Raw genomic sequence first — 22277 nt, 5'->3', positions numbered from 1 at the left:
ACCCCTGACATTAGCCGGAGGAGGTAGGGGGCATCAATAGGGTGTGTTTGCCTAAAGCGATTCTGGAAAATCCATTCCCACTCTTGAGAAACAATCCAGAGTATATGCCAAAATTATCCTTTAAAACAAAAAAGCAAACTATAAATCCAATACTTTAAGATTGGATCCTATTTAAATGTTGCACCAGAGGAGCTTGTTATTTCAATTATAGGATTTGAATTCTTCAGCCTTTGTATTGTATAAAAATTCTCTCCACCCCCCCCCGGCCACCCCGGCAACCCCCATATGGCACAAAAACTTGAATAGTTGATAATGTAGTAGAGCAAAAGTGAGGACACAGTATGAGGGTCTAATAAAATGAGGGAGATATGGGGCACCTGAGTGGCTCAGTCGTTAAGCGTCTGCCTTCGGCTCAGGTAATGATCCCAGGGTCCTGGGATCGAGCCCCGCATCGGGCTCCCTGCTCCGCGGGAAGCCTGCTTCTCCCTCTCCCACTCCCCCTGCTTGTGTTCCCTCTCTTGCTGTGTCTCTCTCTGTCAAATAAATAAATAAAATTTTTAAAAAAATGAGGGAGATAAAAATAGTGATTTGGTTCAGCACCCTCTGGTTTAGGCAGTGACATCCAGGTTTTAGAAGGGGTCTTGTGCCCCATCTGGGGTGTGGCCCAAAGCTTGGGAAATGGCTACATTTCATCTCAGATTGATATGGAAATCCTGCCAACCCTATGAAAAAGTTCTGCTTCAACTCAGATTGTCAGAAGTTATTTTTGAGGGTGATGAGATTATTTCAAATACCAGCTAGTGTTTCACTGTGGGGGATGACGAGCAAACATCTAGGGAAGGGTCAGAGTGTGAAACCGAGGGCGGCTTGTATAGTGAGGGACATGTCAGAGCTGACATTAGCCAGGACAGGGGCTGTCACTGCAGAACCTTCAGCTATGGGGTCCTTCCCTCGAGGAAGGCATTTGATGGACATACTCGAAATTCCTGGGGATTACTGAAAACCAGAGCAGGCCTGCGCCCCTGACATCTGGGAATCTAAGCATGACTCCTTAACCATGTCACCGATGGCTGAGATGGGCTAATTAATTTAAAAATTAAGATAGTACAGGAGTTGCTGTGCCAGACTCCTTTTCCTCAGTGAGAATGGTGTGTATGATGCCCATAGGATAACCTGGGCTGAGGTCATAGGACACCCCCACCAAGAAGGAAACTTATCCCAAATGTATAGGCAACTGCTTAAAAGCCAGGACTGCAGCTGCATTCCTGACATAACTTCTTAGCCTCCATGGAGACCAGACAGTGTGACCCATGGTGGAACATGATGTTCTGTAAAGTGTTTCCTGTGGGTTCAGCTTCCCCCTACGAAAGACATTTTATATGAAATGGTTGGGATAGCAGAGACATTTCACCAAATGTGAATAATGTTTATGTTGTGGTGGTAAGAATATGGGTGATATTTTCTCAAAGCTTCCATGCATTTCAAAGTTTTCTACAACTGACCAGAATGATCAGAAAGAAATAAAAAAAAAAAAAATGTTTTTAGAAGCAAGAACGGGCCAGCAGTCTCCAAATTCTTTTTTTTTTTTTTTTTTAAAGATTTTATTTATTTTTTTGACAGAGAGAGACACAGTCAGAGAGGGAACACAAGCAGGGGGAGTGGAAGAGGGAGAAGCAGGCTTCCCGCGGAGCAGGGAGCCCGACGCGGGACTCGATCCCAGGACCCCGGGATCATGACCTGAGCCGAAGGCAGACGCTTAACCGACTGAGCCACTCAGGCGTCCCATTCTCCAAATTCTTTTGATCATGCACTCTCTTAATAAAATATTTTTGAACTTGCAACTCCCTATCTTTGCATATATTAGTTTATAAATGGTACACATGTTCAATCACTGGCTAATAATCTCAGAACTCAGGGTGCCCGTAGGGTGAAATTCAGCTTTTTTCATTAGAAGTTGTGGTTCCATATTTCAGATCGCTTTCTTGATCATTTCTAATTATTTTTTTGGCCTGGCTTCTTGACAGATCTGATTAGATTATCATTGTTTCTTTACCCCACAAGGTGGCCAACAGAGAGTTCAAAGTTCTCTTGTGTTTTCATGCATATTATTGTCCTCAAACTGCAGTTTCTTTGCAGGAAACTTGATAAGCCATGTGTCTTTCTGTGAAGCTTAGTTAAAAGTAGATAATAGATAAATCTGTTTAACTGGGTGCATGTAAAGAGCAGTAACTTGAACTATGCTGAAAGCAAAGGGACAAAAGAGCCACAGTCGGCCCCTCTACACTGCAGGATTCCACCCTCCTGGAGGAGCCCTCTCCCACCCCACGGGCTGCCAGTTCTTGCAGCGAGATTCCAGTGTCAGTCTATTAGTGAAAGTCTAGGGAAACATTGCATCTTTTTTATTGGTTTAATCAAATAATGTGTGCATATGATATATATGCACATACAGATGCATATTTATACAGTGGGAATTTTTGTGTTTTCAGTGGATAATCTGGGGCATCCCCTGGGGTTGGCATACTCACATTATAGAGTACTAGAAATGACACCAAGAAAGATACTTTACATTAGGGACTTTATAGGGGGCGCCTGGGTGGCTCAGATGGTTAAGCATCTGCCTTCAGCTCAGGTCATGATCCCAGGGTCCTGGAATCGAGCCCCACATCGGGCTCCTAGCTTAGCGGGGAGCCTGCTTCTCCCTCTCCCTCTGCCTCTCCCCTGCTCATGCTCTCTCTCTGTATCTCTGTGTTTCAAATGAATAAATACAATCTTTAAAAAAAAAAAAATTAGGGACTTTATGAAACGTGGGCCACAGTTATGGTCTTTCTTTTAAATCTTCGACTCTATAATCACAATCAGAGTTTGTTCAGTGTACCTGCAAATTAATCTGTGTGATTAACCTGAGTATGGAATGGAACAGCCAACTATAGATCTATGGGGTTTGCATTAGGACAAATTGTAGCTAGGCTGAGGCTGGGGAAAAAATAGCCTTCAAGGAGGAAAATTCTGCCTTGAGGAGAGACGGCTGATTACAATTTACTGGTGGTCTCAACTCTTCAACTGGTTGTACGCAGAGGCTTTTACTGTCTCATATTTGAAAGAGATTGCTCAGTCAGCCTTTTGCCTGATAGAAATCCAACTCGGTCAACATTTAGTGAGCACCTAATATGAATCAAAAACTATGTGGGGGATACCAACAGTCCTTGTCATTAGGCGGGTAGCTAAGGAGAAACAGAGAAACAGAATCATCATACAATGTGATAATTCTGTGACAGAGAGAGACTCACGGTTGGATGAGAACACTGAGACAGGAATATTTAGTTTAGTGAGGCTGCCCATGGAAAGTTTCTTGATGAGATTATACCTGGAAGACAGGTAAAAGTTGGTGGCCAGGATTTGGCATCCCCAGGGGATGCCACCTAGCCTCTACTGGGATATCTCCGAAGTCTAGAAGTGGGGTTTGGGGGGATAGGGTAGACAAGGGAACTCAGGATTTTATCAGTGTGTTGAACCAGAATTTCCACCCTTCTGCTCTTTGGTTCTAGTTCTGCTCTCTGGAAAAACAGAAAAAATCTGTTCCCTCTTTTATTTGGCAGTCTTAAAAATATTTGAAAATGGTCATCATAGGCTTCTTTTCCTTTATCTGAAAAATGTTGAGATTATGTAGTTATTTCTACAGTCCCCTTGACCCTAAAAATTTGATGACTATTTCTCTTCATCATCAGCCCTTCTCTGTGGCACATATCCCCGATTTACTCGTGTCTTTTTGGATATGATGTGGTCTCCAGACACCAAACTCCTGGTTGCCCTGTGCTGAAGGCGAGTTAGCCACACACCTGGATAGGGCACTATCAGGGAACTGGCACGGACAGGAGCCTTTTCCGTGGCGTTATCACCTGCCTTGTCTAGGCTTGTGCTGCCTTAAAAGCCCCGGGTTGTTTTTACAAGGTGCTTCTGATATACTTACTTTAAAAAAAAAAAAAAAAACTTAAATAGAAGCTTTTATATATTTTCCCTCTCAAATTGTACTGTTTTTCTTCTTGGCCCAGTTCTTCAGCCTATCAAGGTAAATTTATTATTGCTTCAACATTGTAGCTATTTGAAATATTGGCCAGGTCAGGCAGGGCCCTGTGGTGCTCCACTGGAAGTTTTCCTCTGGTGACGCAGGGCCATCAGCCTGCACAGTCATTGTGTTGGCTGGGGATCATCTAAGGACCCCATCGTCTAGTCCACTTTTATAACCTCTTCTTCTATAGATTCTGTGCCAGGCTCTGCAAAGCCATGCTGTGCTCAATGTTTGCAATATACGTCAAACCCACCAACATAGAAACTATAACAAGAAAGAAAATGAGATCTATCTGAGATCCCTGTTGGTGGATTGCTCCTAGGGATCACTGTAGCATTCTCTAAATATGCCCCAGTTCCTTTGAGAAGGAAATGCAAAATAAATTCCATAAAGTAAATCAAAGCCTACACAGAATATTAATTTGATAGTCTCTTCCAGACTTTTGCCAAATTGATTTCAGCATCATTGTGTGTGTGTGTGGGGGGGTGTTCTGCTACCATCTTCCTTCTTAAAAAAAACAAAAATGATTATTCACACAGCTTTCATATTCTGGCAAGTCACCTGTTTGGGGTAAATTATCAAAGATGCCTGATGGAAACTTTCAGATCACGCTGTAATGATTGTGAGCCTAAAGTCAGGTTATATTCTCAAGGTACAAATGCTGTATGCTTCTTATTTCTGGTGAGGATACTGGGGATTCAGGAGAAGGAAGCAGATTTAAGCTCCAGGACTAGGTATTTAGCTTACACGGGAGGAAAAACACTGGCATTCAAGCATTGATAAGTACTAGAATGAATGGACAATGTATATTGTATGAGCTCTTCAACAAAGGGGAGATCTTTTGAAAACAGATTAGATTCCCACAGGTCTCAAACTCATTAAGAGGCAAAGATATGGGCAAAATAACTACTGAGGATCCAATCAAGACCCCTTCAAGATCATCATGATTATATCAAAGGTCTCTGTTTTAGCATGATGTTAATGAAGAAAAGAACATGAAATTGTTCATAAAAATTATTCAATTATACAGATTATCTACTGGAATAGAAATTAGGTAACTGAACATTGGAACTCATCAATTATAGCATGTTGCAATATGCTCTTACATTATTTTGCCGAAAATTAGAAACAATTGAGTAGATTTCTTTATTGCCAAATCCTTCTGCTTTTCCCGAAAGTTCTTGCGATTCCCCAAAGATCTTTATATAGCTACATAAATAAATATTTTAACTCTTTAGAGAAGTTATATATATATTTCTAAAGCAGAAAGAAATGTTACGATATACCTTTAAAATAACCTATATTAGAATTCACTATCAACATTTTATAAATTGATTTTAGAAACAAAAAGAACTCACAGAAAAGAAAATACTAGACAAGAAGAATAAATGACTCTGATAATTTGGTGAATTTTAGTTTCACAGTGGTAACCTATATCAGTATACAAACCCATTATAGATAAAAGAGCTCTTCCCATGCAACAAGACTGTCTCTTTAGCTGCAATATGTCTTTCCCTGTCATCCAACACTTGTAGGTCAGTGGAGAATATTTAGCTTTCACTTTTTGTCATCTTAATAAAAATAGTGACATCATAAAACAGAAAGATGCTCATTTTGCAATTGACAGCCCATGTATTTCAGAGCATCTCACCACAATGAAATGCCTTGGATCCTTCCTTCCCACTATTAGTTGGAATAGGGTTGGACCTTAATGTACACAGTGTGTGTGCAAATGATTTCTCTGCAGTATGTGATGCTGTTTGATAGCATTTTACCCACAGTAGAACTTCCTACAAAGTTGGAGTCAGTCCTCTCAAACTCTGCCGCTGCTTTATCATGTCAGTTTATGTCATACTCTAAATCCTTTGTTGTCATTTCAACAGCCTTCACAGCATCTTCCCCAGGAGTAGCTCCATCTCAAGAAACCACTTTCTTTACTCATCCATAAGAAGCAACTCCTCATCCATTCAAGTTTTATCATGAGATGGCAGCAATTCAGTCACATCTTCAGGCTCCACTTCTAATTCTAGTTCTCTTGCTGTTTCCCCCGCATCTGCACCTACTTCCTCCCCTGGAGTCTTGGACCCCTCAAAGTCATCCATGAGGGTTGGAATCAACTTTTATCCAAACTCCTGTTGATGCTGTTATTTTGACCTCTTCCCATGAATCATGAATGTTATTAATGGCACCTAGAATGGTGAACCCTTTCCAGAAAGTTCTCAATGTGTTTTGTCCAGATCCATCAGAGGAATCACTATCTGTGGCAGCTATAGCCCTACAAAATGTATTTGTTAAATAATAAGACTTGAAAGTTGAAAGTACTTCTTGATCCATGGGCTGCACAATGGATGTTGTGCTAGTAGGCATGAAAACAATATTAATCTCATCATATGTCTCCATCAGAGCTCTTAGATGAGTAGGTGCATTGTCAGTGAGCAGTGATACTTTGAAAGAAATATTTTTTTCTGAGCCGTAGGTCTCAACAGGAAGCTTAGAATATTTTGTAAACCATGTTGTAAACAGATGTGCTGTCATCCAGGCTTTGTTGTTCCATTTATGGAGCACAGGCAGAGTAGGTTTAGCATAATTCTTAAAGGCCCTGGGATTTTCAGAATGGGAAATGAGCACTGGCTTCAACTTCAAGTCACCAGCTGCATTAGCCCCTAAAAAGAAGGTCAGCCTGTCCTTTGAGAATTTGAAGCCAGGCATTGACTTCTTTTTGGCTGTGAAAATCCAGGATGCTATCTTCTTCCAATAGAAGGCTATTTTGTCTATATTGAAAATCTGTTGTTTAGTGTAGCCACCTTCATGAATTATGTGAGCTAGGTCTTCTGGATAACTTGCTGCAGCTTCTACACCTGCTGTTTCACCTTATACTTTTATGTTATGGAGATGGCTTATTTCCTTAAACCTCATGAACCAACCTCTGCTAGCTTCCAACTTTTCTTCTGCAGCTTCCCCACTTCTCTTGGGTTTCATAGAATTGAAGAGTTAGGGCCTTGCTCTGGATTAGGCTTTGGCTTAAGGGAATATTGTTGCTGGTTTGATCTTCTATCCAGACCACTCAGACTTTCTCCAAATCAGCAATAAGGCTGTTTTGCTTTCTTATCATTTGAGTTTTCACGGGAGTAGCACTTTTAATTTCCTTCAAGAACCCGTGCTTTGCATTCACAACTTGGCCAACTGTTTGGTGCAAGAGACCTAGCTTTTGGCCCATCTCAGCTTTTGACATGCCTTCCTCTTGAGGCTTAATCATTTCTAGCTTTTGATTTAAAGTGAGAGACGTACAGACTCTTCCTTCCACTTGAACACTAGAGGTCATTGCAGGGTTATTAACTGGCCTGATTTCAATGTTGTTGTGTCTCAGGGAATAGGGAGCCCCGAGGAGAGGGAGAGAGATGGGGCAATGGCTGGTTGGTGGAGCAGTCAGAACACACATATTAAGTTCTTCATCTTACATGGGTGTGGTTCGTGGTACTCCAAAACGCTGACAGTAGTAACATCAGAGATCATGGACCACAGATCACCACAACAAATACGATAATCATGAAAAAGTCTGTAATATTGTGAGAATTTCCAAAATGCAACACAAACATGGAATGAGCAAATGCTGTGGGAAAAATGGCATCAGTAGACGTGCTCAACACAGGGTTGTCACAAACTCTCAATCTATAAAAAACACATCTGGGAAGTACAATAAAGTGAAGTGCAATAAAACGAAGTATGCCTGTACAAGGTAAATACCTTCTTCAACCCATGATCATCATCTTCATCATGATTACCAGCATCTTCAAATGATTTGGAGAAAAAGACTGCACAGTGAGATTTCCAACTTCGCAGGTGATAATAAAGAACTAAATAGATGGGAATAGACCATAGGAAAAGGGAAGAAAAGTGACAGGTGAATTTTCATTCAGGCAAGTACAGAATAAAACATTGGGCGGGGAGGGGGAAGACTGAGAAAGCAGGAGGAGCCAGTGGAGAGGGCGCCCTGAGAACAGAGCCCAAGGCAGCTGCTAAGCCGAGTCCCTTGGGTCAGTCTGTGCCAGGAGAATGCTGGATTCAGTGAATGTCATCTGGCAGGAAAGTCTTGGGCTTCATTTTGAAGTGAGCCTTCCCACTTCCCACTGCCTCTTACCCTTTCTTTCTGTTTCGCTCCTTCTCTGATTTCCCTTATGGCTATGGCTCTAGAGTAGACAATTGTTAGAATAGAAATATTGCCATTGTATCTCTCAAAGAGGTCATTGTATCCTAACACTCCAATTAATTCAGGAGAGCGAGGGAGATAGGAGCCGCTGGAGCCAAGAGGGGAACTGAGTGGGCTGGAGCTGAGATGGACCTAATTGAGTGGAAGGAGAAAGCAAAATAGGGTGATTGAAAGCTGAATGCCCTGTGGGCAACTTGTGTTCTATCTTTCATTCATTTAGTTCAGGCCCTACTTTTTGCCCTGAACAAATTCTTTCAGGTTTCTTTTCCAAATGGAGTTAAATAGCCAAATTAATTCCCCAGTGCAGGATTTTCTTTTCACGGTCTCTGTATGAGCCAACAAGTCCACATCTGATAGTTTGAGATAAGCCAGAGAAAAACTTCTGGGTCTGGGGGTGGTCATGAAGCTCTTCACATCAGAGGGTGTACTTTGAAGGGTGGTGAGGATTTGAGCAGACTGGTAGAAAAAAAACAAGGGTGTTTCAGGGCTATCCAACCAAGGAAGGAGGCTAGAGAGGGCAGGAGCCAACTCTCAGGGTCGGCGAGTAACCGGCTGACTGGTTTCTGAAACAGAACATGAGATGAGGCTGGAAAGTTAGGTTTGCTCATGAACAGTAGGTAAGCTTCAGGTTTGAAAACAAAGCTTTTTCTTAAAAAAAAAAAAAGTGCCCTTGCTGTGTGCCAGCCTTGTACCCAGAAAGAAGGTAGAGAGGAAGAAGGCAACGAAAGAACATTTTTTGATGAAACAGAAAATAGGAAAGAAAATAAACTCCAGCAAATATTAGAAACACACAAATCAGACTATTTCAAGGATCTGCACATCACTTCTTGGGGGTAATGGGAAGAACGAGTCAGAGAGAAAAGAGAGTAGACCCCAGGAAGACGGCCTTAGGAGTCAGGCTGGTCTGCTGAGTAGCCCCTCGAAAGTCCCATTCTTTGGGCTTCATAACAGACAAGGGCCCTCAGCCTAATGATGTCAAGGTGGTGAGGGTGGAGGAGGGTAGGGAAGGGGAGAGGAAAGAATACAGAAACACCAGATTCAGAATGCTAGACATATTTCGCATTTGGTAGATTCAGATTCCCAAGATACCGGATCTCTGAGGCTCACTCTCCCAATTGAAGCAGCTCAACTTTGCTCTGCTTCTCCTCACCAGGACTCTCAACACTATCCACTCCATAGACTCCTGCCTTCGGACCCCTGGCAATCTCCACCCTTCCTGCCTCTCTAGATCATTGGGGGGTGGGGAGGTGTGGAACAGGATGGAATATGCAAAAACTTCATGAACTGGGGCGCCTGGGTGGCTCAGTTGGTTAAGCGACTGCCTTCGGCTCAGGTCATGATCCCAGGGTCCTGGGATCGAGTCCCACATCGGGCTCCCTGCTCCGCGGGAAGCCTGCTTCTCCCTCTCCCACTCCCCCTGCTTGTGTTCCCTCTCTCGCTGTGTCTCTCTCTGTCAAATAAATAAATAAATAAATAAATCTTTAAAAAAAAAAAAACAAAAAAAACTTCATGAACTGTAACTTGCACAGCATTTGTTGCTGCTGTAGACATAGAAACACCTGGAGAATGCTGTGACCGACGTGCACTGGGGCTTAACTGTAGTTTAGGAGTCCAACCACTGCAAAGCAGAGACGGATCCAAGGTTAGGGTTAGTTAGTAAGGCTTCATTCTCGCACTCTCTCGTGGACCTGCGAGCCGGTACCGACCGTCGTTCCCTTACAGGTGACGGCAGAGCTGGACGCCTGGAATGAGGACTTGCTCCGGCAGATGAATGACTTCAACACGGAGGATCTGACCCTGGCCGAGCAGCGGCTGCAGCGCCACACGGAACGGAAGCTAGCCATGAACAACATGACGTTCGAGGTCATCCAGCAGGGCCAGGATCTGCACCAGTACATCATGGAGGTCCAGGCCTCAGGTGGGTGAGCTCTCCCGTCCTCCTCCTTCTGGCAGGGAGGTGATGAAAGCAAGCAGGCCAGCCTGATTCCAGCCAGCATGTGCACTCTGCTCATCCACTTCATTCCCACAGATACGGGAACAGAGGTTTTTGCCATTTTAAAGAAAACTGATGCATGAGAGCCGAAATAGCTCGTCCAAGATTGCCCAGTTAGGTTCTGGTAAAGAGGAGGATAGGGCCAGGATCTCCTGGCTCCTGGTGCTATGCAGAGAATGGGGAAAACAAAAAATGGAAATTTGCACAGATTGGGAAAAAACGGGGGCCTGCAGAAACAAACCAGGTGGGCTCCGAAAGCAGCCAGCCAGCCATGTGAATTGTATTCTAATGTGTAGATGTTTGCTGTTCACCCCCCAGGCCCCCTCTCCTGGTCTCTGGCTCAGGCCTCTCAGAGAGCCCAGTTGTTGTTTTTTTTAATCACTGGTCTGTGTGTGAGTGTTAGAAGTGCTGATAAAAATTTATGGCAAGGTCATATAATTTTATAACTTCTCGAGAAACCGTGGCTGAGTTACCCAGATTTCACTTCTTTTTGTGTTCGAGCTTTATTCACTGTCTATCCAGCAAATGCATGAACCCTTCCTGTGACACCCACCGCTCTGCCAAACGGCCTTTGGTGTTGGAACCAGAGGGAGCCACGGCATTCCCACGGTCAACTAGTCCAGTGGACAAGAAGTCACTCACAGAGGCACATGCAAGTAGAGTGCTGGAACACAGTCTCTGCACCCAACCCCACCGTTGGCCTCCCCTCCCCCTAGGTCCTCCTTGGCTCCTGTTCCTCACCCTCCAGGAAGAGGCAGACGGGGGTTCAGGCCATTAACTCTTGAAGACACAGTAGGTCCATGTCCCTGTTGACCAAGAAGGATGTTTAGAATCATGAGATTGTCAGGCAGACGTTAGCCCTCAAACTTGACTGTAGGGAACTGTGTTTGTTTTAAGGACCTGAAAGAATAAATAACAGCATTCAAAGAGACTTCACTTCTAACCAGAGGAAAGACAGTCTGGTAAATTCTGTTCGCTCGTGAATTTTCGTTTGTGTTGTGAACAGCTGCAGCTGCCCAGGCTTGTTTACACAGTGCAGACCGTACCCCACATCGCCCCAGGAAGGGCCATTCACATTGCAGTCTCTCGGGGGCAAGGGTGGGGGGTTCTTTTAAAAAATGGCAGTGCCAGGCCCTAAGCCTGGAGGTCCTGATTTAACTACCTCTGAATGGGACTTGGGCATCAGCAAAAAAACCTTCTCAGGTGATCCACTGTGCAGCCAGGGCTGAGAAGCACAGGAAGGTTTAAGGGCCCATTGAACCTGCCACCTCAGAATCTCTTGGGGTGGGGCCCAACAATGGGTGTCTCACCAAGCCCTCCAGGGGTGCTGATGCACCATGAATCTAGGACCTACTCAAAGTGTGGGCCCTGGACCAGCAGCACCAGCGTCACTTAAGAGCTGATTAGAAACATAGACTCCCAGCCCTTATCCCAGACTTAGAAATCTGAATCTGTATGTTAACAAAATCTCCAGGGAAATCATGTGCCTGTTGAGATACACGCTTGGCAATGGCTTGTACATCTTCAAGGTGTTATTAGGGAAGGAGGGGGAAAAGTATACCTTTCTCTGCAGTTGAGAACCTTACCTGGACTCAGGTTTCATGTTAGAGCTTCCCCTCATGGTGCTCACAATAGCTGGCAATCCAGCTAAGGCTGGGAACCATGAGAGGATGCGTAGGACCTAAGAGAGAGGCTGGGACCGAGAGGCCTTGCAGGGCTGTCACCCTTCGTCCCTCAGTATTGATGCATCTGGCAGGAGGGAAGCTGGTCTGCCTCGAAACCGCGGTACTTTGTACTGGGATGCTGGCGTGACCTGGGCAAGTCCCTCTCTGTCCCAAGAGCCAGGTATCCATGGTAGCAGAAAGCCGACCAGGAGTTGGCAGCCCCTGCAGATGGCCTGTGACTGTGGGTTAGCTGTGCTTGGCAGCCTCCTGAACCTTGAGGGCTGAGTGGGTGAAAACACCTAGGGCAGATGGGCTGCCCACACCCACAGTATCCTGATCTAGAAATGAGTTTTGTGAAAAGAGGCTTGATTGGCCTCTTCAGCCCTGTCTGCTGGGACTGGCTGTTCCCCTGCTCCTACCACAGCTAGCTGTTCAGTCTGGCATCGTCCAGGAGGCTTCAAAGGCTTCCAAGGGAATGAATCCAGGGATTTCAGGGAAGCTCACTTCCTGTCTACTGCTGAATGCCGGGTCCTGCAGAGGATGCATCTACCTCGTCTCTGGCTCGGAGGAAGGGAGAGCAGGGTTGTGCTGGAGCTGGGGGGTTGGGGTGGAGGTTGGGGGTGGACCCAGGGTGGGTCTTGCCCCCAAGTGATTGAGGAATGCAGGACTTCAGAGACCCCGGACTGAGGCAATAAATGTCTTCATCATTGGTGATGTGTGTCTAATAAACTATATTTGAACTCAAGGTAAAATAAACTCTTGTCTTAGAAAAAAGACAATTAACAAAATTAAGCTCTTGGTTGGTGTTTAGCCGTCCATGCTAACTTAATGAAGGGCTTATGCTTTGATTTTGTAGGACTAAATGGAAGTAGGGAATTTCTATACACTTATTTTCAGGTGTGCAGTTGTCATGGTGAGCCAGGTTCCACTAAGTCCCTCTGGTGTTGCCAATGGCTCTAACCAAAGCAAAGCCTTTGCTTAAATCAGCATTAGCTTTAGGAATAGAAGGCGAGACAGGAACACTTTCTCCCCTTGCTCATCGTTCTCTCCTCGCTATAGCATTTTCTATTTTGGCCTCAAGTTGGGAGGTGCCAGGTTTTGCTGGAAAGAGTCAAGCTGGAGAAAGCATACCGGCTGAAGTCAATGTCCAGTTCCACTATCAGCTAGCAGTCTGCCTTTGGAAAGTTCCTGTTCTTTCTCTTTAGACCTTTCTTCTTCTGTCTAGTGTGGGAGGTGGGCCTGGATTCCTGCAGTCCCCTCCAGTTCATACTTGCCATGATGAGTCAGCCTAACCACCCCCAGTGGCTATGCTGCAGGTCTCTCCACGGAAATCTGACCACGTGACTATTCCATGTGGCCTTAGGAGTAAGAAGAGCTGCTTGTCTTGTGGACGTGTTGCTTGCTTGGTCTAATCAAAGCATCAAGTTTTCTTTATGCGAGGCTTTTAAGTGAAAAATCTTTGGGATCTGTGGCAATGATACTTAAAATTTACTGTGCTTGGAAAGAACCCAGCCCTAGCATTTGAAAATAAATACAAAATAAATTAAGTGTGGTGGGGATCCTTCTTCTCCTTGAGCATAGAGCTCAGAGCACGGATGGGAGGGAAGAGTGCCTGGGTTGGCACACGGCCACACCCTCCCTACCCGGCTGTGCCCCAACATGCTACCCAATCTCTCCAAGCCTCACTCTCCTCCGGAAAACAGCAGTCATAAGAATACCCAGCGCACAGGGTCATCGTGAGGATGCAGTGCAATAATGCGCAAGCATGGTGAGGCCTCGAAGAAGTTTGGTAACTGTGACATGTTATGCTTGTATTCTAGCAGGTATTGCATTCTTTTGCAGCCATGTGTTCCTGTAGCTTCTCCAGCAGCGTGAGGGCAGGACTCTTTCTTCCTTCTCTTTCCATTCCCGGCATCTGGCAGAGTGCTGATGTCTTGCACATAGCACATTCTCAATAAGAGGATTTGATTAGTTAATGGAGTGAACATCAGTGTGGGTGGGACAGATGTAGGAAAAAATAAGGGGCCACAAATAATTTCACTTGCATCATAAAAGGAGAGAAAAGACCTGTGTTTTTCTAAAATGGAAGCTACTCTGGGGTTCATGGGAAAATGGATCAGATGGGGGCTGAGTGGAGGAGAAGAGAATGTAGATGTAAAACAATAGTTCTCAGCCCGGCTGCAGATTTAGAACCACCTGCAGAACTTACAAGTACCAAGGTCTGGGCCCCACCCCTCAGGGAGTCTTGCTTAATTGGCCTGGAGTGGGCCCAGATTTTTTTTTTTTTTTTTTAACTTCCCAGATGATTCTCTTGTATGGCCAGGGTTGAGAATGCTGATCTAAAAACCCGATTAAAGGACTTTATCATTTCTGAATGGGGTGTTACATTGAGGGAGGGGCACAGAAGGAGGAGTGAGGAGGGAAGGGCTAGTCTCTCACTGAGGCAGGCTGATGTTAATGCACAAAGAACGCCTCTGGGTAGCATAGCCAGGAATACCTATACCTTACTCTAGACCCCAGCCACCTCTCTCCTTGAGGGAACTAAAGTGGTACCCTCAACCTGGCAGCAAAGGAAAAGTACAGTGACATTATTAGCTGTGGCCTCGAGCCCTAAACAAACACAGTGCCAACCATTCTGCTGACCGAGTATAGCATAAAGAATATCTCTGTCCCCGGGTTGCTGGCCATGGTACCATCTTATCCAGCAGTTTCCCATCTTGGTTGCATGTTGAATCACCATGGGAGCTTTAAAACTTCCTGATGTCTGGGTACCACCCACAGACAGTCTCCTATTGCTGCTCTGGGTGTGGCCAATGACCAACAGTGATTTTTAAAGTTCTCCAGATCTAATGTGAGCCAAGATTAAGAGCCCTGGTCTAAGACCATCCAGACCATCACAGTTTCTAATGATGTACACTGAGCAAGTTCGTAAATACCTCACAGTAAGATTTTATATTTACATTTTTACAAGCCATTCAACAGTTCCATTAATAATCAATAATGAATATGTTGTAAAAAAGTAGGAACATGCATATTTTGAGCCTACTAAATGCCAGGCACTGTATGTACCTAATCTCACTAAGTCCTATGACACCCCAGAAGTCATTGTTGGGATTGTTTTTACCCAAGCTCAGAAAAGATGTGGAGCCCAGAGATGCACTGTTCATAGGGGGCAGAGCATGAATTCAAACCTAAGTCTGTCCTTTCCCAGAGCTTGCACGTGCTTTTCACCACAGCACGTGACCTGAGTCCTTCCCTGCAGAGGCCATGTGTTCACGGAAGAGCTTATTTATTGGGTTTTATGAGTCAAGCCCTCTACTGGTGCTGAGGATGCAGAGACACATAAGACATGTGGCCCTGGCACCAGGGAGCCTGCATTCCTGCGAGAACAGGGACAAGTTAAGGAACCACCCCCAACGGGAAAGTTCTAAGGGAAGGATGGGTACAGAACCTTGTGGAACACATCAATACAGCTTGCCCTAAAGAGACTGACAAACTGTCTCCCTACTTGATGGAAAGAACACACATGTCTTGCTGCATTTCTGAGAGTCCCTAGGAAAACAGACTGAGAAGAGTAATGCGAACACAAGCAAACTATTTGCTGTTGATTGATGGGTATTTACCGGTTGATGGGGTTTGACTGGGACTCGTGTCGATGTGTGTGGGGGCAGTGGGAGGAAGGAGTGAGTTTCTCTCCTCCTAGGTGCCATTTCATGTTCCTCCCATTCACTCCATCCACAGCACGATGTGCGGTTGAGTGGACTAGGCATTGTCTTCCCCCATTTTATTTCCTGTGTTCATCTCCCAAAAAACAGTACCAAGAGAGGTAGATGCAAGCGAAGGGCTGGAGTCTCGGGGCAGGCTGGGAGCCGGTTGGGGATTGTGTCCTTAGCAGGTACCAGCCCCTTTGACGAGTTACCAGCTTAGAGGGCCCATTTACATGCCAGGTGGCCGAGGTGAGCCACGGGCTTCCCAGAGAAAGACACTTTCCCAAGCCCAGCATACTAAACACCAGAGGTGCATGCGGCATGAAAAGGAGCTAGAGAAAACCTGCATTGTGGCTGGAAGCAGGGAAGAGCTTCTGCTCCCGCAGACGGATCTTAAATTACATTTCCAGAAAGTAAACATGGGAGTCAAGGGTCATCTCACTGTGCTGGGCGCTGCAGAGATAGAAATTTTTGTATTTCTTCTTATTTTTTATTTCAGTCAAGGAGATGCTCTACCTTATCCCCTTGGTAATTGAAAATAGGAACTGAAGGGAGCTGACTGCCAAAAGAACAAGCTGTTCTTCTCTGTCTCCCACAGATATTTCAGGAGATGGGATTTGGAATTATGAAACTGGTAGAAAAAAATAAACATGAAAAGATACTGAAATTATTACCATGTAACACCAGAAGTTTTTGCCACTCTTCCATATTGTCCTTATATAAAACACTATTTTTGCCTCTAGAAATGAATTTCCCTTTGCATGCGTACACTCTCCTTACACCACCACCACCCCCCCCCAATGTATCCGGAAGGTGTGTTGGTGGTGGCGGTGATGAGTTTCTGATGATGTGAGTCAGAATGCTGGGGAAGTCTCCCAGAGGGGACTTATTTTTAGGTGACTATACATGAGATTGGCAGGCTCCTTGGGGTGTGATCCCCATGGAAGTACATTAGGCTTTGGGAATTTTAGTCCCACCCCCACTGATGGTTGGGTCCCTATTTGTCAGCATCAGGAGCACAGCTGCATTGGGTCATAGATGACAGGATGGAGAGCCAGGGAAAGGATCTGGACTGAACTGAGAAGCTGCAGAGCCAGGTGGAGTCATGGATCAGAAGGAGGCAAGCCATCCAGACTTAGGATTTTTATAAAGCTATGGGTCTGAGCAAGGTTGAATCAGTCAGAACCAAGAAACAATACAGGTTACAATTTGCATCAGGTTGGAGGCAGATAGCAACCAAGAGGGCACGAATGCAAGAAGGTAGGGAGTTGAGAGCTTAAGAGTCTGGAATCAGGACAGCCATGGGTCTGTGTGTATTATGTTACACGACAGAGACTCCACATACATTATCTCATTTAATCCTCCCAATGAGGTCCTGAACAGGCAGCTCACGAGGTAGGTAGGTAGGTAGGTATATAAAACCGTATTTCACATATGAGGAAATCGAAGCTTCTGACGGCTTAGATAACTTTCCCATGTCCAGGATTCTGACTCAGGGCTAGCTCCAAAGCTAGCACACTCTTCATGTAGCCTTCAAGAGCTAAGGTAGGAATCGAATTCAAGCCACTAGCAGACAAGAAGGCCTTTGATGACTAAGGCAGTCCCCTCACTCTGTGCCAGGGTTTAATGACCCTTCCTGAAACACAGATCTGTTTGAGGAAGGCTATTCTAGTCCTGCTGGTGATGAATGTATAAATAGGATCACCAGCTTGCTGGAGAGAAAAGTGTATGTGTGTCCATGCTTGTGTGTTGGGAGAGGTATATAGGAAAAGTAAGGAAGGGGTGCCTGGGTGGCACAGTTGGTTAAGCATCTGACTCTTGGTTTCATTTCAGGTCGTGATCTCAGGGTTGTGAGATTGAGTCCTGCATCGGGCTCCATGTTTAGCACGGAGTCTGCTTGAGATTCTCCCTCTCCCTCGGTCCCTCCCCCTGCTCTTTCTCTCTCTAAAATAAATAAGTCAATCTTTAAAAAAAGAAAAAGTAAGGCAGGTGGAGTGGGATGTGGACAAGGAATGGAGCCACAGCTTCTGCCTGGTGGGTATTGACTCGAGGTCCCATCACAGGTCAGACAGTTGGCAGTTTATTAATGCTGGGTGACGTATCCATAAACTTCGGGAACTCTTGTTAACTGGCTGACTGGGCTTATTCTTTGCTTTAAAAAAGCGGAAGGACAGTGAGCACACTCTTCTTGTGTGGGTGCAACTTTAACATGGCTTTTGTAAATGGAGAAGCACTCGGTACCCCTGTGCTATTGCTGGGTGCGTTTATCGGGTGCGTTTGCCTGTGCTGGAGAAACAGTATATGAGATAGCTCTAGCATGTAGTTCTAAGAGTTGCTTTTTTTTAGGGCGCCCAAGTAGTTGGCTAATAAAATCACCCCTGCCCAGAGACTCTCATCAGAACAAACTTGCCATCTAAGTATAAATTGCATCTGACCGGCTAAAAGAGTGTGCCTTTGGCAGAAGTTCCTGAGACAGGTTATTTTCGGTTTTGTTTTGTTTCCCAATATGATCCAGAGCCTTGCTTGTGAGTATTGTAGGTGTTAGCAAACCCCCCAGGAGGGACTGCCGAGCGCTTTCTTCTCTGGGGATGGACTCCCAGAGAACCACCTCACTCTGTAACACCAGCTGATAATAAGGAGCTGATCATCTGTTGAAATTCCCAGGAAAAGGATCAGATAATCCAAAAGCGGAGGCATGGTTTGGACACCCCAAACAGAAGCTTCAGAGAGGGATGTGTAAAGGCCAGGAGGGCGCTGCTCCTGGCTGTTGCTGAATTCCTGCTTTCTTGTGCGTATTCAAAGAAGTATGGTCTTTGTAGCACTACCTCATTTTTCCTTGTTTACTTTTTTCTTTAACCAGGAATTGAGTTAATCTGTGAGAAAGACATTGATCTGGCAGCCCAGGTACAAGAGCTACTGGAGTTTCTCCATGAGAAGCAACACGAATTGGAGCTCAACGCAGAGCAGACCCATAAGCGGCTGGAGCAGTGCCTCCAACTGAGGCACCTACAGGCCGAGGTCAAACAGGTGAGCCCGGCCCCTCCACCGCCCGCCCTCATTCTGGGCTCCCCCCCAGGCCCCGGGCCTGCTCCTGGTGTGGGGAAGGTGTACGGAGCCACCCTCGTCACCAGAACTTGGAAAACGGGTAAGCGAAGGAGTGGTTGTTGGGTTTCTGAAAGGGAGGTTGCTATCTGTCGCATCTGACAACTAGATCCGGTGGTACAAGGCGCAAACCACAAATGCGTTAGTTTTCTCTCCTAACAATGCAAGGAGAGCATTCCAAAGCTTTCCCAAGGTGTCCTGGGAGTCGCTGAGCCTGTTCTCTTCCTTTCTATCCTCCATCGTGACACACAGTTCATGTGATACGCAAATCTCTCATCGATAAACATGGTCGAGCTTTAGAGCCCAGTTAATGTGGGGCACCTGACCTCGTGCAGTGCCCGACACGTAGCTGATAGTAAATGGTAGCAGTTGCCCTCGTGCTCTTCAATATGCATGTGCAGCTTATAAGAAAATTGTCTTGCCCTATTAAAGTCAATTAAAAGAAGATTTCTTATCAGTATGAGATGTTATACTAGCCATTTTACCAAAGGACATAGCCAGGCCTCTAGGAACCTCTAGGAAAACACAGGAACCAATGACACATTTTAAAATACTATATATTTGTATTATGAACAGACTCAGTTTTAATTATCAGCATAATGAATGGAGATTTTTTTTTATTTAGACAAAGTGGGATTGAAGAAATACAAATATATAATAATTTATTGAGTGCTGGGTACCTTTTACACTCATCTCTCCATCAATCCTCACAACCATTCTCTGAAGCAGATCTTATTCCCGATTTGCAGATGAGGCCACTGAAGCTTAGGTCACCAGACAAAGAGCATGTCACTGTGCTCCACTGGTCTAGGAGGGCTTCCCTGCAAGGGGGGGGGGGCACCTCCAGGCAATTCCGTGATAGTTCCTTCTGCTCCACATTCTTTCAAGCAATCCCAACCCCTGCTCCCTGAAGGCAGACCCCCACCCGAAATAACCTAAGCAGAGGACCTTCCTGTTAAGCATTTTTTCTTATGCACCATGGCTATTACACTGTCTTATTTAACTCTATTAATTTAGTACAGGGGACAAAAACACCATATTTTATTTAATCATTGCTGTTCTCTTATATTCAGAGTATTTCTTGTTAATGCCTGGGTCTTAGTTATTATATTGTTATTTATTATCATGGGCAAAATGGTCTTCTCTGCTCTGCTTCTCCCGAGCAGTGCTCATCCAGAGCCCTTACACACTATGCTGAAGATCTGTCCTCAGCGCAGGTGAAATCACTGAGCACCAAGGCAGGCTGGATCACAGGGCTGCCATCCAGATTGTTTTCTGTGTAATTACACTGGGATCACACCTGAGTCGCTGGAGAGACATGATGGAAATCCTAGCAGACCCAGAGCAGTGAGGATTACACAAATTCTGAGACTCTTGGTAATAATGATAGTACTTACTTTTCAGAGGAGAGGTTCTTTCTCATTTATAATCTCATTTTAAGAGAAGAGACCCATGGGGGAAAGGGGCGCATGTTTATTTTTTACAAGTGGGGGAAACTGAAGTAGCATAGGATTAGTGCTCCCAGGGCCTGTTGACTAGTTAGCTGAAACTTGAGCCCATGCTTCCTTTATCAACAGTCCCACGGTTTGCCTCTCCTGGGCCCCAGTCCTGCCCTAGGGCTCCAGGAAAAATAGAAAGAAGCCCTCTAGCAGAACGCAGTCTGGGATTTTCCTGGTCTTCACAGCACCACGTCTGAGAAGACAGGCCCACAGGGCCTGCATTTGGCACAGAGGGTGGCACCTACCCGACCGGTCAGCAGGCTCCAACAGGTCATGGGAACCCTCCACTCTTCATACACTGTTACTTCCACCAGCCAAAGGTGGCAGGAGAGATCATCTGAACAAAACAGATAACAGGAAAATCATTCCTATTTGTCTGTGAAATGAAATAGGTATTTTTGTTCCTGGTTTTTAATTGTATTTATTTTTTGTTCCAACATTAATAGTAGGGTCAACTCCCTAATTATGTTTTTCTTAACTGGTATGAAAATGGAAATGATTTTTTTATCCTTTGAGTATACATTCTGTATAGGATGGGGAGTTGACATGATGATAGGTAGTTTGTCAAATGGGGACATAGGTTGTCTGTATACGAATAATCCAGGCTAGAGGGATCTCTGGATACATTCCCATTCAGTATTTCTTGAGTTGGAGGACAAAAAACTTTTCTGCAGGAGAAAGTTGCTTCTCCCCGCCATGGTGAGGATGACACACATGCAACTGTAGTTCAAAAGCATACTGGATTGCTCAAGTCAGACTGCAGGAAACCCACAGTGGCCTTGGGAGGTGCCAAGGGATTGCTGCTTAGTTAAGCCACCATGCCTCATTAGGCGGACTTGTTTTCCTTGTCAGTGTAGGGCTCTTTGTTTTGGGAGTTGTCTGATCCAGTTTCAGAGAAGGCATTTGTGTTTGATGGAAGTTGGTGGAGCAGGAAATATTGATTTGGAAGCTGCTGACACTTGGAAAAAGGGAGTTAATTTAGATGTCGATATTGACCAGTGGAGATAAATTTAGACACAAGCTTGAGAGTTTCTCTTTTGAATATACTCAAAAGAAAAAGAAGAAGAAAAGGAAAGAAAAAGGACACCTTAATTGAAATGCCATTAATGGGGATGGAAAGGAAGAGAACAATGCACTGCTACACAGTTGGGTGTTAGAGCCCATAGATGAGAGGTTTAGATTTGGCCATCATAACCATAGTGTAGTTACATGACCATTATATTAAACTGAAGCTTTGAAGAGAGATGATGCCACAGCTGTCAGACTGAATATTATTGTCAGAGCTTGAGAACAAATGAAATTATTTAATGTGACTGCTGTTCTTTTGGGGTTACATGGGGCTCTGTATCTTAGATCGATGGCCCAGACACCTCTGGAGAAATGTTGACTCTTTAAGGGAATTCCCTCCCCTGACTACAGCCCATGGTCTGGGGCCCTAGACCATTTAGATGCCCCCTTTCTTCTAGAAAAAGAGTTCAGATTACTCCCCAGCCCCACAGAATGTTCCGACTGCTTTCCAGGAAAATTACTACTCTGGCAAAGATGACCTCACATTTATTAAATAATCCAAGAAGATTTGAAAAACCTACTTAATTGGCAAAAAACTAAGTGAATTTCCATATGTGTTCCTGCAGAACAGGGCCTTTAGCAGAAAATAAGCCAAAATGGATTTGTAAGCTCTCGGGGCTCTAAGTATGGGAAAAGAAATCATACTTTTCTACTAAAGACATTGACTTAAATTACCCCTATGGACCAAATACTGGCCAAAATTTGCTTTTTATTAAAGTGAACAGTGAAAACAAAGGAGGAAATATTACCCTGTCAAGAATACTGCTGTGTTAATTGCACTACTGGGTATTTACCCCAAAGATACAAAAGTAGGGATCCGAAGGGGTACATGCACCCCGATGTTTATAGCAGCAATGTCCACAATAGCCAAACTGTGGAAAGAGCCAAGATGTCCATCGACAGATGAATGGATAAAGAAGATGTGGTATATATATACAATGGAATATTATGCAGCCATCAAAAGGAATGAG

At 44.8% G+C, this 22277-nt stretch overlaps 1 protein-coding gene across 1 annotated transcript in view; it reads left to right on the top strand.

Annotated features, from left to right (window-relative positions):
• The window catches only part of KALRN (kalirin RhoGEF kinase), a 535107-nt gene that overhangs the window by 235656 nt on the left and 277174 nt on the right, over positions 1 to 22277 (top strand). The window contains exons 13-14 of the mRNA XM_081815029.1: positions 9996 to 10191; positions 18498 to 18664. Of these exons, the coding sequence (XP_081671155.1) occupies positions 9996 to 10191; positions 18498 to 18664 (363 nt within the window). The remainder of the gene's footprint in view (positions 1 to 9995; positions 10192 to 18497; positions 18665 to 22277) is intronic.

Source organism: Leptonychotes weddellii, chromosome 1, assembly GCF_054177405.1.
Source record: "Leptonychotes weddellii isolate Sample4059 chromosome 1, ASM5417740v2, whole genome shotgun sequence".
NCBI lineage: Eukaryota > Metazoa > Chordata > Mammalia > Carnivora > Phocidae > Leptonychotes > Leptonychotes weddellii.
Note: the sequence above shows the minus strand (reverse complement) of the source record. Positions and strands in the feature narration are given on the sequence as shown.